This window comes from Tribolium castaneum, chromosome 3, assembly GCF_031307605.1.
Source record: "Tribolium castaneum strain GA2 chromosome 3, icTriCast1.1, whole genome shotgun sequence".
In the NCBI taxonomy this organism is placed as follows: Eukaryota; Metazoa; Arthropoda; class Insecta; order Coleoptera; family Tenebrionidae; genus Tribolium; species Tribolium castaneum.
The window spans coordinates 16,367,636-16,388,015 of record NC_087396.1 but is presented as its reverse complement, the minus strand read 5'-3'; the positions used below and the strand labels follow the sequence as shown (position 1 = coordinate 16,388,015).

General features: G+C 33.7%; 1 protein-coding gene across 1 annotated transcript; it reads left to right on the top strand.

Annotated features, from left to right (window-relative positions):
- The first annotated feature begins 1,283 nt into the window (after positions 1-1,283).
- LOC658887 (odorant binding protein C14) lies at positions 1,284-4,635 on the top strand. Its single transcript, XM_965238.4, has 2 exons — positions 1,284-1,521; positions 1,568-4,635. The coding sequence occupies exons 1-2, from the start codon at positions 1,471-1,473 to the stop codon at positions 1,919-1,921; spliced, it is 405 nt and encodes a 134-aa protein (XP_970331.2). The 5' UTR covers positions 1,284-1,470; the 3' UTR covers positions 1,922-4,635.
- The last annotated feature ends 15,745 nt before the right edge of the window (positions 4,636-20,380 follow it).

Sequence of the window (20,380 nt, the reverse complement as noted above, 5' to 3'; positions counted from 1 at the left end):
TTGATCTATCATAGACTGGGTCCTTGTTGGATCAATCCCAATAAAGCCGATTATGTATTGAAGATTTTTTTAAGGAACAAGGCTGACACAACATTATTTACCTTCTGCAGTTTATGGCAACTTTGCACCCTTTATGGCCCGCCCATAAATCAGCTCGATGTGAAAAAAATGCAAATTTGTTTTTATTTCGGGTATACATTAAAAAAGAAGCAGCACATGAGAAAAGAGAGTAAACTTTTCTGGTTAAAAGTTCGGCAATTCGAGTGCAAGCCGATCCACGATAGAGAATTTAATGACTTTGTTTCTTATCGCCAAGATTAACGAGTTTCAGACAACAGATTAACGACATTGTCAGATATTAATCTCGGCTAAAGAATGACATATTAGCATTTCACCTTGTAAAGCGTTTTGTTCTCGAGCTTTCTCCCCGAACTGCTTTACATAAGATTATTGTAGCGAACACGTTCGTAAATTTCTGTTCAATCCGGAAAATTCAACATGGACCTTCCATTAAAAGCGGCACAATCGCAACTTAATTACAAACAACTCGTTAAGAATCAAATTACGTTTTTCAGAGGAGAGCTTATCCAAGATCGCGTCCCGTCTAATTTTACACACAAGCACTTCATAATTTAAGTCAATTCCACTTTGCGCCAACACCTGAAGAGATTCGTTAACAAAGCACAAAAAATAAATTAACACTTAAAACGAAAGAAGTTCTCAAGCGCCACCATCTCCCAGATCACTATTTCTAAAAGGACTAAAATGATTAATTAAATTTAGGTGCAATTTTTTTAGCTTCTAATGTTTTAAATAGTGATTGGCAATAAACTTGTTTCGTTGCGGAAAGTCAATTTTCTCGCGTCAGCGAGTGAAAAACTTGATCGATTCCAGCATTGGCAAGTCTTGACCGGTTTCAGCCCAAGTGTCAGCTCCAATCGTTGAAAAAATTAAAGCTAAAATAAGACCCACTCTATAATATTACGCCTCTCGCCGCATTTCCTGTCTACAAGAAAAAAACATTTTATTTCATCCATCACACAATCCTTCCAACTTGGCGTTTTAATAAATTCGGTATGTGACAGAGCGGAACCGGAAGTGTTCACTTGTTCACATTAGCACATTTTTTATCGGATTACGATGTTAAACTGTCAGAATTAAGATGCACCGAATTCGGGCTAAATTATTCCATCAGTGGGCATAAAATATTCAAATTGAACGTTTGGATGGAGCATCTATTTATTTTTAAATGCACTTCCGAGTCTTTGAGATTATTTAGAGACGGAACGTCGTTAAAACTCTGGCTTTATTGCTTTATGCAACGACGTTGATTGCAGGAAAATAAATGCTTGCCCTTAAACGTTTACATTTTTATCTCACCCAACAAACAAAACTGAACTTGTGAACTTTGGAAATGCGGCGATAACACTAATCGAAGTTTTCCCGAAACCGATCATTGTTCTAGTGACAATGAACATTTACACTTGTCTTGTTCTAGTCGTAATTGCTGCAAGCGCTCAGGTGAGGTGTCTACGTCTAATTTTTGCAACTTATCGTTTATTTTTAGCACCTAACCGAAGAGCAGAAAAATAACTGGAGAAAATGGAGCAACGAGTGTAAAGTTTTGATCGGAGTCTCGCAAGAAGCCATCAATAAAATCAGGAATAACGAATTTGATTCGGTTGACGACAAAATCAAAAAGCACGGTCTTTGTTTCGCCAAAAAGGCCAGTCTGGCGGACAGCTCCGGCAATATCATAATCAACCAAATTAAAATTAAACTGAAAAGAGTTATCGAAGATGACGAAGAAGTCGACAGAATTGTGACCAAGTGCACTGTTCGAAAAAATACCCCCGAGGAAACCACTTTTGAAACTTTTCGCTGTTTGAGGGAAAATTCTCCGAAATTTGTTCCTGTTTAAAATTTGTGGATAGGATATTGATCAAATGTTTGTAGTTAATGTTGCCTTTCAAGGCTTATTGCACTAAGCCATTGTCTATAATTATTAAGCCGGTGTGCATGTACTGATAACGTTGGAACTAAACAGTCATGTTTAATAAAACGTGGCTATGTAAATTTATCCTAATGTTAGGCGTTGTAAAATTAGACAATTAGTGCTTAATCAGTGAGTTTATAAATTGTTTGCTGTTTACAAATTAAATGGAAATCAGATCGCTAACGTAAATAAGACAGTTTTGTTTTTTACACCAGATTTTTAATTCAGAGGATTTTCATGACATCTGATTTGGTTTATACAGGGTGTCTCAGTTAAGACTTTCTAGCTTAATATCTCAGTTATTTGTCAAAGGATTGTTATGAAATTTAGAATGCACATATTTTAGGAGGTGGTCTTTCAATTAGGACATCAAGTTAAAAAATGTAATTTTAAAACACATTTCTTATTTAAAATTAGACCAAACTACATTAAACCTCAAAAAATTTTTGTGGCCACACAAAAAATTAACCAAATCGCTAGTCTGATACAAGTAAAAAAAAAGAATTTGTTGTTAAACACTTGATTCAAATTTTGAAAGTATTTGAGCAGTCACCTTTTGAAACAATTGATGAAGCATTGCTATACTGCATTTTGTGTACCTACCACTAAAAAAAAACTGTCAAAATTGTGCGCTCTGTGAGAAAAGTAAAATTGTTTTATTTTGGTGAAATTACTTTAAAGACAAACAACAATGGCATAAACAGACGTCTTCCAAGGTTGAGTTTTTTCCTACAGCATTATTTATTGACGAAGAATTTTATAATATAAGTTCTAAATAATTTAACATTGTAATAAGGCGTGTAAAAATTACGTTTTTACTACTTGTTGCATTAAAGGGAGTTGTAGCATTAAAGGGATTCTAATCTTTGTCTCCTAAAATATCTGCATTTTATATTTCATAAAAATTCGTTAACAAATCTTTGAGATATCAGGCGTGAAAATCTTAGATGAGACACCCTGTATACTTAATGTCATAAAAATTGCAACACCAAGAAGGAATAAGAATTTTTTGACAAAACTTGGCGCAAATGGTCGACTATTAGCGAGTAATAAATGGTTAAAATTTGCAAGATTTTAATGAAGTGGTAAGGGAATTTTTAACATTTAAGTTCTCTTACAAGCAAGTGTTATTTTTTAAATTTTTTGCTTTTCTGACTATTTTTATGTGTTTTTTCTTAATTCTGTTTAGGTTTAAGTGTTCTAAAAGAGCAGTTAGGTCTGGAGACGACAAAACCAAAATTACTAACAATTAAGCAGTTTAAAAGAGGCATGATTTTTGGACTATGAATAGAAGTTTTTCATTTAGAGAAATTGTTAGTCGATTTAATAAACTCCAAAATGGTCGTCTTTTGATTATGGTAATAATTTAAGTACATGACAAATTTCTGATCATTGGGTGGGTTCAAAAGTCGTTTTTTATCACTTCGAACTGTTTACCATCGAAATTAGTCATTTGGACTGTTTCCAGTTGGATTTACATTGTACTGGAGAAATGGCCAAAATCTCATCTTCAAGCCAGGTACACCAAACTTTTATTTCGATACACAACGTGTTTCAACCATAATGTATTCATTATATACAGCGTATATTTTCACCTGAGGATAACTAATTTATGGTAGAAACACGTTGTCTTTCCAAATAAAAGTTTTTGTGTGCCAGGTTTAGGCTGTGATTTTTGCTCTACCCTCCCATACCTAGAAAATCTAACAAGAAGCAGTCCAAATGACTTAATTTTATGGTAAACAATCAGAAGTGAAGTACAACGATCTTCGAATTCAACAATTGCTCAGAATTTTTTTGTTCTTAAATTATTGCCATAATCCGAAGATTACCATTTTGGACTTTATTTGTTTTTTTTTAAATCAGCTTTCTCTTTCGCGTAGTGCTGAGCCTTTCATAATCAATGAATAACATCGCTTAATGGTATTCTATTATTCAAACAAATAGCAATTTCTCTAAATGAAAAAACCTCTATTCAAAGCCCAAAAATTGTGCTTTTTTAAAATTTGTTAATTGTTGGTAATTTTTTTGACAAACTACAAACATATTTTCCTTTTTATAACACTTAAAACTAAACAAATTAAAAAAACACTGCAAAAATTGCCAGAAAAGCAAAAAATTGGAAGAACAACACTTGCAGGTAAAAGAGTTTAAGTGTTAAAAACTCCCTACCATTTTATTAAAATGGTTCAAATTTTAATCATTTGTTGCCTGTTAATAGCGCTAAGTTTCGTCAAAAAATTCCTATTCCTTCTTGGTGTTGCAATTTTCATGACACTGAGTATAATAAAATTTAATTAGGACTACTTTAAGTTGAAACGGTTCAAACATTGAGTTTTGCAAAAATGACAAAAAATCCACTTTGTTTCTCTTTCAACTTTCATTAAGTTTCCTTCACCTTCATCCATATTGAACAGATTAGAGCCAATCATTGTTAGAATCTCATTTCCAACCTCTCACCAACAATCGACTACAACTTTCATTTCGGCTGAAACACATCCATCCGAATGAAATTTTACGTCGAGTACTAATGTAAACTAAGCTGTCCGGCTTTTACGTTCCCATCACTCCATATTTCTGTAATGCTAGCAATTGTAATAAAAATCTTTACGACCGCAGCAATTTGTTTCCTGTTTGCACGTATTTTCCTCCCCGTACTTTCCACATATTTGTTTAAAAAACGCGTGATAAAAGTTGGTGTGTTGGCGATCGGTAATTACAAGAGGCCACAATAGACGTTGCTGATTCAGCCCAAGGTTAATTGTTGTCGTTTGTCAACACATGTATTCCGACTTTTGATCGATTTTTCCTCGGATAATGCAATAAAATCCGATCAAAGTGATAGCTTTGCAATGCAGTGGTTACTTCGCTGCAGCTTTGCAATTGATTGAATCGTTCCAATTCGAAGTCGGCCAAACTCGCCCCAATAAATCATCCCTTTTATGTTCCAGCACCGGTGAAAAACGCCAGATAAAGATATCGGCTAGAAATGTCTTTACATTTTTATCGCTTCAAATCTGAAACAACTCGAACTTTTTATTATTCCGCGCTTAAATAACGCTGCAGACCGCCCTAATAGAAACCTGATTGGTGATTAGACTTTCAAATTTTAATCTGCTACTATCACGTAGCCGAATTCCGAAGGCTGAGCCCTAAATAAAGAATTATCGAGACCGCTAAATTAAATTTGGCGAGGCTAGTTAGCCGGTTTGTCGGCCTTTCTTGTTGGACGTGCCGAAAATCACGAAAAGGTGTCCACTCCCTTGGGCTAAATAAAACTTATGAATAATAAGAGGATTTATTATTTTAAGTGGATTTGGATAAAAGCGCGTGAGTGGATTCCGCTGTAAAACACGGAAAATTGACCACGGATAAAGTCATTAGGGAGGAGTGCGTTTAAAGAGCCAGAACAAGTGTTCGATTAAAAAATTAACACATTTCTCCACTTTCATATAAAACTTCAATGAAAATAAAAAATTAATCAAAGTACAAATATGTCCTCAATAAAGAAGTTTGTGGAGAATTTTGCTTAAATGATAAAATTTCATAGTCAGTGGAACTTAATAAGTTTAAAGTTTTGATACTTGAATCAAGATTTGGACTCTGTCTGGATTTTAAGGGATTAACAAAAAATCGTTTTAAGTTTATGAAGATCGAACCAGTTTTAATGTATAAACAGGGCCCTCTTCTGTATAAACCTTAAACTTTCACACTCTGAAGCAGTCAACATGAAATTGAGTTATTCTGCCTTTGAAAAACCAAAATAAGTTTATTGTCAGGAAACGGAAATGCTTTTGTTATTTTTCCAATCCATATATCTGCTTAAGTAGTAAAGTTTGGTCGTCGTAGTGCAGAAGTTTCAGTGCACTGGAACATTAAAATGTCGAGGTGAGATAATTTCACCAAAAAGTAGCTTTTTACAAAGGGTTACAATTTTTCGCTAAAAGTTTATATTTATAAACCCTGCCATTAAATTTGAGATAATTTGAGAGTTGCCAAATTTCGTTAGTAAACTACGTTTACTTTACATAAGGTAGATGATAATGGAATAATTTAACAGAAGATATAACGTTACCGTCTTTATACATCGAGGGTTAATAGTTGCTTTGAAACTGTTTAACTTGAACAAAAGCAAATGTAAGAGATCACTCCCTCGAAGCTCATGAAAACAATAAAAATTAAGCAACGGGCGTACAAAACATCACGATAAATAAAAAGGGACGAAACTGTCGGAAAATAAACCCCGAAAAATAAATTTACGGCCTGATTTCATTATTTAGCAATGATTCCTCTTCACAACACAGTTGTCGCGCTTTCATGGTAATGATAAAATCTCTTTTATTGGAAAGATAAATGAAATGACCTGTGTCGTTATCTGATCGTCGTAAAAAATCTGTTACAAAAAAAGGAGAAAGAGCTAAATGAGCTCACATTTTATCCCTTGATCACCACAGGGTTCTTTTACACCGGCCTGAGAACTATTATTTTATTAAGGGCTTATTTATATACAGCGACAAGGTTTAATTCGGGACGATAGAAGATACTTCAAGAGACAAATTGTTTGTAAAATGTACGCGTTATGGCCGGATCGGATAACTCATTTTTCTCGAGACTAAATTGAATCACAGACATACAGCACTACAGTAAAAAATATCTCTCTATGGGGAATAAGCTAACAGCTAGACGAAAGAATGGAACTGCTTCCGGTTCGGAGGAATTGCAAAAATAGAAACGGGGCTTGAAACCTACACCAAAGTGAGGGAAATTATCTCTCACGAATAAATAGTTAGAAAAATAGAGACATTTCCAGCGTTAACAGAGCAGAAAATCGCTCCCTCTCTCGTATCACATTTTTTCAAATAATGTAAATGTTGCGTCAAGAAACAACAAGGCTTGTAGTGTTTTTAATTTATTTACGGCACTAATGTTTCTGTGAGATTCAGAGTAAAAACATCATTTTTTAGAACGGTTTTACTTTACGCAAACAATGCTTAATTACAAATTATTTTACAAAGCTTTATTTTCCCGTGAACGTTTTTTCCAGCTCCACAAGTTCTTTTTCGTTGGCGATTTCTTTCGCAACGGCTAATTCTTGATCTTTTTTCGCTTTACATGCAGCTTCTTCTTCCCTAACCACTGCTTCGATTTTAGCTAATCTGTTGCGTTTTGTGGCCCCATGGTATATACCAACAATTAGGAGAGTCCACCGACATAACTTAATTAATGGAGAAACACGGACAGGCTTTGGCACTGATGCCATTTTTCCAATTAAAATGCAAAATTTCATACTGACAGTTATGAAATTAATTTGCCACCTAATTTAACCAATCAGCGGATTGAGGCACGTGGCGCCCTCTTTCACAAAAAGGGCGGTCGTTTTAAATTTAAAATCGCTAAATCAGCGTCCCGCATTGCGTATTTATTTTAAAGTCATTGCAGTTTCATCGACCACAACCTATATATTTTTTCCGTCGCTTCGTAAAACGAATTGTGTCCCGCTTTCGGCCATGTATCACGTGGGGGAATTAGTGCAAGTGGACCGAATCTGTCGATCGAGAAGTAACAAAAAATTTAAATAGTGTCCGAGCGCCCGAAATCGTGATCTATTTTTTGCCCCTGCGTTCGATATTTCGTGCTAATTAATTGGCGCGTGTTAATCACGCCTCGCCCCCTTTTATGAAAAGATTTAAAAGCAATAGCTTCGAATTCATATCGAATATAACAGTGTTAACATAGCCGCAACACGATAGTGGTGCCCTCTGCTGCAATGATTTACAACAACCCTGGGGAAAATCGCGGAGCACGGTTTAATTGAGAACCACCCAGATATCGGTTAACCGCACACTTAGAATGTGATTTCGCGTTTTGAAATATGCCCCGAAAGGCCCAGTCTAAGCCGGTCTCTATAATGAAACATTTTTCATAAGGATGCTCGAGCACCCTTGTTAGCCAGACATATTTTATTGGTGCTATAAGGAAATATCAAATAAAATTGACATATTTACTTTGGTTGTCACTTAATTTTTTGAAACATGAGCCGAAATGAGTTTTCGGGCGATAGCAAACCCCGGGCAATATTTTTAAGTTTGATTAGAAATAAAAAGCACCGAAAATATTGCACCACTCGACTCTTTGATGTCGGAATTATTGCCACCGGAAATGCGTTTTGCGCAAATTAATATGTTTGTTACCTGCTGTGGCGGAAATGCGACAAAATTCATGCTGAGACAAAATCATTAAAAAACTGGGGCGAGAACAACTCGAATCCCTTCATTAATTATGGTATACAGGGTGGTGCAGCCCAGCTTCCGTCTCCTGTAGTTATTATAGAGTTTTATATTATTATAATAATAACGCATTTTAGGAAAATATTTTTTTTATTATATAAAGTGTCTCAAAAATGTATGATGTCATAATAGTCAATATTTAATGAACATTTTATGAAAAAATTGCATAAAAAACTTTTTCATAAAACCTTGAAGCACATGTTCTTTCAAATAACTCGTAGCTAACGCCACTCGTTTTTGACACTTGATACCTCTTTTTTATTTTTTAATAGCATGCTGTTATTTTTTGTGGTCATTTGTATATGCATTTTACATATTCCTACAAAAAATTTCATATTGGTTCAGGGATTACTGTTAAAAAATATAAAAACCAAAAAGTTCGTTTTTTTACACCTTTAAATTAATAAAAAATACAAGCAGTGCTTTCTTGATAACGTTAATAGGTATGTTATGAACGAGATCTAACAGACTTATTAAGTGTGATTGATCTGAATTACTACAACTTACTTACAAACTTTTTAAAATTTAGAGTTTTTTATTTTGATTATTTCAAATGGCAGCTTCTGTTTAATTTTACATAATTTGATGAAGAATTTTAAAAATATATTTTTTTATTACAACCCTAACGTAAATTCTCACACATTTGGAGTGATTTGTAAAAAACTTGTTTTGTTAACTATTCTAAAGACATTGAATAAAAGTCGAAAAACCTGGTTCCTGTTATATCATTCGATGCGGAATTAAAAAAGGAAAGGTTTTTATTATTACAATCCTACTGCAAATTTTAATACATCTGCCAAAAAAATTAACAATATTCTACTTTTAATCATTAGCTAATTGTCGTTGACAAAACAAGTTTTTAGCAACTAAATAATGTGTTAGGATTTGCAATAAAGTTGTCCTACTTAATAAAAATAAACAGTGTTGGAACCAATTTTTATTTTTATTTATTTTTTATTTTTATTTTTTAAAGTTGTTATTAGAATAGTTAACAAAACAAGTTTTTAGCGAATGACTCTGAATGTGGTAGGATTTACGTTGGGTGCAAAAAATGCGTACAGAAATAAAGTTTCCAAAAAATTCCACAAAGATAAATGCCCACAAAAAAAAATCCACACCGAATAAAGCTCACACGAAATAATCCCCACAAAGAAAAAAGCGCACGTCGAAAAAAACTCACACGGAAAAAGCTCACAAGGAAAGAAATGCACACCGAAAAAAGCCCACACCCATAAAAATTCACATAAAAAAAGATTAGTCAAAAAATTACCCACTTTTCACTTACCAAAAAACCCACAGAGAAAGAAACTCATTATAATCTGTGTTGATGTAAATGGGTATAAAGTTTCCTCTCTAGTTTCTATTCGTTATTACCCTTTTTTTTTTTCTTCTTCTTTAAAGATAACATTTCTTGTCAATTTACAATTTAAAAAATAAACACCAGGGTGGCATTACCCTCACTCGTCATAGTTTTTTGGCCCGATTTTAAATTTTAAAATGTAATTAATTTTCAATTTATGATGTAGGTACCTTTTTTATCTTTTTACCACCTCTAGTTGCTGAGGATGGTTTGATTAATTAAACCGAAACTTGTCGACGTTTTAATTTTTTTACCCCGATTGATTCGCCGTAGTTATTAATTTTTATGTTATAAATAAAATTGAGTTGACATTGCCCAAAAATCTTTTGCAGAAAATCAAAAATTTTCTTAAATAACACCGGAGTGGCGACTCGGAGGTGACAAATAATAAGTATTAATAAAACTACTTCTACTCTTCAAATTGCTTATTTTTAGTAGATACGTTGTTTAGTGTTTAAGATATTTAGAAAATTTGTTTTTTTTTCGAAAAAATAGACAGGGTTTAGAAAATAAAGCTGGGGTTGGCAGCTCGGACGCACACAAAATCTTATACATAACTTACTTTCGGGATTACCAACGATAAGTAAATCGTCAGATATCTATTTATTTACGGTGTTAAATAAAAATTTGTTTTACAAAACTTTGTTTGTAAGTTGTTTATAAGTTCATTCACGACAGTAGAGATTTTTTTAATCTTGGAGTTAATTTTCAGTAAGCTTTTTTCTTTGGTTTTTCGACGGTTGGATTTTTATTCATAGAGTTTATTTTTGGGCGAGCTTTTTTTAATGTGGGTTTATTTCTATGTAAGTTTTTTCTATGTGGGGTGGTTTTAATGTGAGCTTTTTTTGTGCGCATTTTCCGTGTGGACTTATTTCATGGATTCAAAAATAAACAGGGCTTTCTATTTAAAATAACCAAAATAAAAAAGCCTCACAATTTAAAAACTTTGGAAGCATATTGTGAAAACCTGTAGTAATTCAGATCAATTAATTTAATTAATAAGTCTGTTTAACCTTGTTTAACACGCACCTAGTCATAGTGCTTTTAAAAGAGCACTGTTTGTATTTTTTATTAATCTTTAATAACAAAGATGTAAAACCGATTTTTTTGGTTTTATTTTTTAACAGTAGTCCCTGAACTGATTTGGAGCTGTGTTAAACCACCCTGTATAAATAATATGCAGAATTTTATTAATTATTTGACTTTTTTTATTCAATAAAGGTCCTTTGTCAATTTGCTTAAATGGCGTTTAATAATGCACCAAAAATTTTCCAACCCACCAACCTCGCATTATGCCAGCTGAAGTAATTTTCGAAAGTCATTTCGGATCATGGATCCCCGGAGACACCTGCCAGTGCTGCGCTTTGAAATAGCCCCCGTTTTAGGCCCATTATAAGCTTTAACTTCCCATTTCCATCACGACGCGATTTTTATTGTCCGAAAAATTAATTAATCATCTAGACAAAGAATCGGAATTTCGCCTTGTCTGGAGATATTTCGTGGTGAAATAAGAGTGTCGCGGAGGTGCGACGCAAATGTATGAAAATCCTTGTTGCCACAATTTGTACGTCAGAGATAGGCGGGTAGTTTTGCGTGATTTATGGAATTGTGTGGCAAAAAGATCACACTGTCGTGCATGGCACGTTTTAAAAAACGACGACTTGGAAAAAGCGCCGAACTTTGCCGTTTAATTAGTTCGCGTATCAACTTTGTTTCGAACTTAAATGGTACATAGATTAAAAGAATATGAAAAACTTGAGGGATAGGTATATGAAATTTCGCAAACTAATTTGATGCAAACACTGAAAGGCTCGCAAACTGTCCGGTTTAATAAAAAACTTGCCAACGAAATTCGCCGGCTTTTTGCATCTGGTTTAAGAGGGGTGGAAATTTTTTAATTAAGTTGTGATCAGGTAAACCCATTGAAGCAAGTCAATAAAGACGGATTTGTGATTAATGTACGAACGTGACAGTTATAATGCATACAAACCGTGTCAAAATTTCATTCTGCGAGTAACATGACGTTTGCTGATAATCTGTTTGCTAGTTCTGCTGGGATTGCAGGCCGTGACGAATGCGCGCATATACGGGGTGGAACACAAAACCCAACCGTTTCGCCGCTCAGTTTTTCACATTCCAGTGTGGCAAAAAATATAAACATATTTCTCCTCGCGCAAAATAAAGCCCGACATCCGTCGTCTTTGTCACTTATCCGTTAGATTATCGCTTCAAGTGAATTACTAAGCCTCTAATCCATAACACTTGCAAGCAATTCATCTCAGCAGTCACATACATCATGACAATTCGTGCAAAGAAATTGCGTAAAGTTTGCAAATATTTGTCAAATAATATTTCACTAGTGACACAGCGAAATGAATTACCGGAAATAATTCGCATCAGCGTTATACGCGCTTGACATTTGACACGTTATCACTAACCGGCCTAAAGCTCTAATTTTTCTAAATTATTATCGCCTCAAGCCTGGCTAGAAAAAATCCCTTTACCTTGCTCCACTCTCGCATTATTTACGAGCCTATAAAATTGTCTCTGCTTGTTCTTGTTAAAAATTTAGATGGAATTTGTACGAGCCATTTGCTTCGTTCATTTGCTGACAGTCTTTATTTATTTATCACCAAAAATTTAGATTTATATGAACGAAAAGTCCAAATTGCAGTGCGACACACCTGCAAAAATAACGAGGTGATTGTGACGCGGATTTGTTACAGATCAGTTATTTAAGTATTTTTTTAGTTCAATGGATACGTGCAAAAAGCTTTCGAACGGGTCCGTCCCCATCGAATTGAAATATTGGAAAAAGCACTCATGCAGCTGATTGTTGATAAAATCGTCCTTAAATCGAGTCGAGACTGGCGCAAAAATTAAAAAGAACGAATCATAGTACTTAAGCTTAAAACGCTGCAAATATTAATAAAGCGATCAGTAATAAATTCAATTTTGATCAGTAAAAAATAATAAATGATAAGTATTTAATTAATTTTTGCACAGTAAAAATAATAAATGATCGGTATTTAATTTATTTTTGCACAGTAAAAAATTTAAATAACAAATAAACCACGCACAAAATTTTATTAAAATTTGCCCAGTAAAAAAATCGTAAATGCACAGTATCTAGTTTCAGTTTGCACAGTTTAAGTAATAAATGTTCGGTAGCTAGCTTGCAGGCTGGGGCTGCAAAAATACTACTTCTAGTACTTCAAATCGCTTTTTATTTGTAGTAGATACATTGTTTAGTTTTTGAAATATTTAGGAAATCATTTTTTTTTTAGAAAAAGTAGATAGGTTTTAAAATTATAAAGCTGGAGTCGACGGACAAAATCTTATACATTACTTACTTTCGGTTTTACCAACGATAATAAATCGTCATATATAGTTATTTGACCATTATTTCCTATTTATTTACGTTACTAAATAAGGAATTGTTTCACCAAATTTTCTTTATATGTTATTTATAAGTTCATTCACGACACCAGAAATTGTTTTAATCCTCTGAGTTAACTTTGTGTGACTTTTTTTTGTGTTTTTTTTTTGACAGTTGGGTTTTTAATTATGTGAGTTTATTTCTGGGTGGACTTTATTCTTTGTGTTCCAATTTTTTCAAAAGAACACTGTTTGTATTTTTTATTAATCTTTAAAACTAACCGATTTTTTTTGGTTAAATATTTTTTTAGCAGTAATTTGTGAACCTATTTGGAGCTGTGTTAAACTACCCTGTATAATAATATGCAGAATTTTATCATTTAACAGTTTTTTTATTCAATAATGGTCTTTTCTCAATTTGATTATTATATTATTGGGTAGTAATAAATCGATCAGTAATAAATTTAATTTTGATCATTAAAAAATAATAAATGATAAGTATTTAATTTATTTTTGCACAGTAAAAAAATTAAATAAACCACGCACAGAATTTTATTAAAATTTGCCCAGTAAAAAAATCGTATATGCACAGTATCTAGTTTCAGTTTGCCCAGTTTAAGTAATAAATGTTCAGTAGCTAGCTTGCAGGCTGGGGCTTCACCCCAGCGAACTAAAAGGAAACATACCCCTCGAACGATTAAACTCGAAAATGTAAAACTCGAAACCTGGAATTCTACACTCTCTAGTTTTGAGATGCTATTATTTACTATGCATTTATTATTTTTACTTTGCATCTATCATTTTTTTTGTGCATTTATTATTTTTACTGTGCAATTATTATTTTTACTGTGCATTTATTTTTTTACTGTGTAATTATTATTTTTCCTGTACATTTACTATTTTTACTGTGCACTTATTATTTTACTGTGCATTTAATTTGTACCCAATATTATTGTCTGTATAAATATAGAAAAAGGGTTCATAAAAATAGGTTTTGGTTATTTAGGTGACTCCCCTTTGCGGGTGTCTGTCGCGCAAACTTCCGAAAAGAATTTCCATTAGCATAGTACAATATTCGCAGCCGGTCCAACTTGTCGGAATCTGTACACGTGTTACCGTCACCATGCCGCGTCATTTAAAATTCTAATGCAACAAAAATAGCAATCCTGACAATATTCAAGTTTACCGCATGTTTGAAATCGCTGGGGCGACGCTGAGAGACATTTCCACGGATCGAGACAAATCGGCCATGACGATATTAAAAATTTCGAAATTCTGACCCACTTTCATCGGCGGAAATTGCCCGCATCCGCTTGTATTTGCGTTATGTCTCTTCGCTGAAAGGAAAAATATTTCTGCGTGGCGGGACGCTTAAAATCGACTCGTGATATTGACAGCCTGTTTACTCGTGTGGCGGTTTCGAAGAGTTTTGCATTTTTAAACGCAAGATGGAAGTGGGAAATGTTGATTTAAAGGGACTAGTTACAGAACAAAACTCATTAGCAAGTTCTTGAGACTTTGGATCAGAAACTAAATGTGCAACGTTTTGATTACGAGCAACTATGTACTTATTTATTAAACTGAGCTGGACATTGAGAAACTACACAGAATCAGGCAAAGGGCATTAAAGTGCGCCGCAGAATTGATTAAGATTTCAGACTCGAGTGAAACACGCGGGCGAAAAACATGTTTAAATGAATTTGACACGACCTTTACATTGTTAATTAATTTGGTGGCTTATTGTGTCGTGTTGTAGGAGCTTGTATGTGGGAATTTATCATCTTCGAAACGGCCAAAGCTTTGTTAATATTACAAATTGTTTGCTCCATAATAATAACAAGTAACTTGAGCAGGTAGCCTAAAGTCCTGGTCTTTTCCCTCGGTTGCAGTATCATAAGTTACGGCATCACAAGTCGACACACATACAAACACTCTCTCCAAGTCGGAAGAACTTTGGTAATAGAGTTTACTAAGTCCGTTCTAACTCTCTGCTTTAGTGCCATAGCCAACACAGCGAAATGTGCAAAATTACATAAAAACTCTAATTGATTTTCTTCGGTTTTTCTTGCAAATCATAAGACTCGCAATAAATTTGTAAACTCATCAACATGTTGTCCACTTGTCAGAGTCGATGTCGAATCCTATCCATTATTCACCAGGGATGAACATGTCGACTGCCAGACACGTTTTCATCTAACCCTATTTGACGCATCTGATACGTATTCCTTTGTCGAAAGGTCGCAAGAATAATGATCTCCGGTGTTCCGTTTCTCCTATTGCGCTCGATGATCTATTACTTCGAGCAAGTTTTTAAAAGTGCCGTGCTAAGAATTTACAATTAAAACGAAAATATTTAATTACTCTAACTAGTAGCCATTTATCTCGAGATAAAACGTCCGACGGTTTCTTATTATGCCGTTCGTTTTAAACTGTCTCTATTGTTCGCTGCTTGCGAGACAAAAGAATCCGCAATATCGCAACGGAGGCCTCCGCTAAGAACCGCGATTCAATTACCAATTCGGTTAGAAAACGGACGATAAACTAATTCGGAGACGTTTCACCGAAAGTATCTTGACAATTGAAAGCTGCATTAATCCACCAGAAAAAAGTTTAAGAAATAAGTTTGTATGAGCCGCCAATCCATTTTAACGGACGGGACACATTGCAATGCATAAATGTTTAGATTTTATTTTCAGTTTTTACGAACAGTATCAATAGAAGTAAATTTTTCTTTAAAGGAACATAGTACCGGTCAAATTGTTTGCAACCTACAATTAGGGCCATATTTTTAAAATTTGAAATACAAGCTGGAACAGGAAGTACAAAGAGATGACGGACGGGACACAAAAAAGACCTCACATTTTTATCAATGAATAATCGTTATAAAATTGCGTTATAAAAGGTGTAACTTGTTGAAACTTTTGAAACCACAAAACCGAAGAATAATATGTGCAACGACTTTTGATTAATTTACTTTTTGTTTACATATGACGGACGGGACAAAAAGTTTTTGTGTGTAAAAATAGCTCTAAAAAATTTATTCAGACAGGTTTTAATTATCACTAGTTTACTAATAACAACATTTTATATATACTTTTAATCAAATTATTATTTTTATGTTTACTTACCCTCTGGCAATTCAAAAAGGGAGGTAATTTTTTAATAACGTTCCAGTTTTTTGCCAAAAGATTATTTTCTGCCTTACCTTTACGAATTCCTCCGAATTATAGTTCATTGTTTTAATACGTACAGTTTCAGAAAGAGTGCTACATGACACCACATGTCTAATACAGAATGTAGATTAGCTTTTGATTGTTTTTGTTATATTTGGACAATTTATATGTGCAAATAAAGAGAGACCTCTCTCAGAAGCACTAAAAACAGTATACCTGCTGTATTTTGTTTTTTCAGTAACTATTCTGGCTAAGTTATTGTATAGTTATTATCAGAGAGGCGTAAATATGTTTCAAAAAATACATTTTTTTTTATTTACATTTGGCTTTCTTTTCGAAAAACCTAGGCAACATAAGTGATGAATAGGGCGAGGGTTTTTATCAAAATTTGAAGGTTTTCAAAGATCGGCACAAAAGCTTCTGAGATGAAAACATGTTAGGAAATTGTTGTTGAGCTATTATAAGGAAAAATGGCCCAAAAAAGTACAAAAAACAAAGTAAAAGCATTTATTTTTAATTTTTTCGATCAGCTATTGAAGAGTTATTCTTCCTTCTTAATTAAATATATATTTCCTAAATCTGACGTGATAGATTTTTTGAATTATTTTTTAATTTAGAGCCTCATAATCTATAAAAAATAATGACTTTTAGTTAAGGTATAAATCGTTTAAACTAGTGTAATAAAGACTTCTCTTAAAAGCACTAAAAGCAGCATAACCTGCTGTATTTTGGTTTTTTCGTAACTAAACAGGCTGAGTTATTACATAATTATCACCAGATGGGTGTAAATATGTCTCATAAAATACAATATCTTAATTCACACCTTTAGATTTTTTTCCGAAAAGCGTAGAAAGCAAGATTTGTCTTCGAGATCTGAAAGTTTTCGAAGATCGGCACACAGAATTCTGGTATGTAAACATGTTAGGAGATTATTGTTCGATTATTATAAGGGAAACTGACCCAAAAAAATATAAAAAACAAAGTAAAAGCATTTATTTTTAATTTTTGGATTGACTATTTAAGAATTAAGAATTAGTCTTGCTTTTTAATTTATTTTATATTTTTTAAATTTGACGTGGCGGATTTTTTATATATATTTTTTAACTTGTGCTTCATAATCTACTATAATAAATGATAACTTTCAGTAAAGATACGTAAATTGTGTAAACTAGTGTTATTAAAGACTTTAACAATATTAAAATTAGACAGTGGAAATTAAAAAGTGTTGGTTTTGTTTAACAACGTAAGAAATAAGAACAATATTTTATGTTTTGGATAACGGATGGAACAGCTAACGTTATAAAGATAAAAAAGTAATATTAATTATTAATTTGTTTACTGATTTCTAGTTTCTAATTTACCAGAAACTTGGAAAATACTTTTCAAAAAGTATTCAACAGTTGTAGTACGTCAGTATTTTATGTTATCGCCTACAAGGCAATGTATGTAAACTTTAGAATCCAATGAATTACTTCACTTTAAATATCCTCTCCCAAAAACTCTTTTGTCGCAAAATACATTAAATATAAACCGTATTGTTTATTTAGAAAGAATCTTAAGGTTACTAAAATCATAATAAAATTTCGGTGGCCGGTTGAAATTTTCCTGGAACGGCTGTGAGGTAACATTTATCAATTAGTGGATGTTTCATTTACTTTAGCCAAAAGTTATTAGATACAAGAAAATTTATCTAACTTTATGTTTTTGAGGTAAAAATGTTGTTTTAGCAACAAAAGTTATGCATGTAACCAAACACTTATTAGCAAAAAATTATTGAACTTTGTGTTTCGCCCGGCGCATCCACCATTTTGCTTGCGTTAATTTAAAGACGTTTTAGACGTCTGCAGATTGTTGACTCTATTGCACTTGTTACGTAAAGTAATTTGATGGCCTTGTTGTGGATGCACAATGGAAATAGCGCATTTTCATTTATTTATTTATTGTGAAAATAAATAATATTTTAGGGCCCTTTGCGGGCAATTCAAACGGCTCCTCTGCTCGACAGCCCACTTAAAACCCCACTAATAAAACTACCTCAACCGTCTCTCTGGGCCAGATTCCCACTACTTTCGTCGCAATAAAGTCAAGTCTCCGTTAGCTCGAGTATTGAAATAATAATGAAAGCGGAAAAAGCCCGTTTTTTCTCTCGAGTTTTCGGCACATGTCCAACACGATCATCGATAGTAAATTAACAAGTTCATGGCCGTGCTTTAGTTAAAAGACCTTGTTTGCGGCGAAGAAGCTGCTTGATATTCCAACCGCATAGAGAGCTAACAGTGCGACCAGACCCGGCTCTAATTGCTGGCCGCCCTGATACTAAAGTGCTATCTCATGGTCTGCATACGAAAATATTTAATTGAGGACCCGAATTTCTGAGAGCACTTTTGATTCCGCGCAAGATTTTTTACTTGAGGAAAATTGTGACAAAGGAGCGACGTTCAGAGGCGTTGTGTTAAACGCGATTTGTCCTAATTTGGAGCAAATGCGGAATTTCTGGAGGGAAATTGGAACGGCGATATTGGCAAGTGAAAAACAAGTGTGGGAAACGAGAGAATGGGGAAACAGCTAATTAGTATGTCCGAACATTATACTATAATTAGAGAAGGAGACTAACTTGTACAATGTGTGTGGTATTGATTTTGGGGTAGTCTCGACCCGCTTGTAAACGAGGAGGACAACACGCAATGAAAACAAATTATTAAATTAAATTTAAAGCGAGGATAAGTTTTCGCATAATGAGAAAACTGAATTTCTAGAATTCGCTAAGAAATGAATAAATTTATGGAGCATTAAAAGGTGCATTTTATTTTCCAATTGTTTCCGGTTTAATATGTCTCAGAGAAACCTAACAAACACCGGCTCCATCAAAACAGTCGCTTCGCATACAATAAATATCCACGACAGTTCGTATGCAATAAAGCACGTCGTATAAAAATACAAGGAAATGCATTCATAATGTATTGCGCATTACGAATGTTCAATTCCAATTCCCCGAACATTTGCGCAAATCCATAATAATCATTCACTCAATTTCAGTTATGTACACAATAAGCCAAAGATGCTTTCATATTTATTAGTTCCTATATGAGTTTTTGATTTATATACCGATCGCGCAGTATTATTTACAGTAACATAAATTACATCTGTAATACAGAAAGCAAATCAAACGCCAAATTTGCGATGATTGAACGTCCCAGAATTAAAATTCCGCGAACGTTATCGATGCATTTAAATGGTTATTTGCTTAGGAATGGCATATTTCACTGTTATTTTCGAATAGGATTTTTCATCCGCGCTTCCCGTTTTATCTTTGATAATTTGGGGATTTTAGCTTGCAATTTCTGTTATAAAAAATTAAATATAAAACTTTTTTCGTTAAATCTTCGGTCATTTTTCATTATCCCGGCGCCTCCGCCAATCCTGAAGTGAAAGCAAGTGAGGCGTTAAGCGGAAAATCCAGATGGAAAAATAACATTTTTAATATTGAAGCGTTTGTTCGGTCACCTGGAGTCAGTCCTGACCCGGATTCCCGCCTTGGAAATAAAGTTTTCTTGTTTCTCGGTCGCACTCAAATTAATCCATTTATTGCCGCGGCGGCATTAAAATTAAACAAGGTTAGGACGGAATTAAACCGATTTTACATAAAGTTATGTTCACAGAAGGCGATTAAGTTTTTACTACAGATTTAATTACGACACTGATGGCATCCGTTCGAAGTTGATGTAATAATAATGAAACAGACAGTTAAAGGTAACTGCATTGCGCGATAATAACAGCTCGGATTATCGCAGTTAGATATTACTCAACTCTCAATTGAAATCAACCACACTTATGCATTTAGAGTCTTGTTTTCTCAGGGGCATTTTATGATAGTTATATTTGGAAGGGTTAGGTCGTGAATGGCATAAATAAGTGCGGGTTGGTGTTGAGCACTACCTCGTACAACTAGATTACATTTCGCTGAGGTAAAGCATTATATTATATTACAGTGCTTAGGTGAGAAACTGTAAATATAGAGAAAAGTGAAGATTTCCATTTTGTTCAAACATGTTCGTGCATTTAACACGGCGTTAACGTGAGTTGCTTTGAGCAATGCAACAAAACTTTTTCTCAAAAGCTCTAATTATGACACAGTGTTTTGTTTAGTGTAAACTAGTGTTACACCCTGTTTTCAGCCAAATAACGG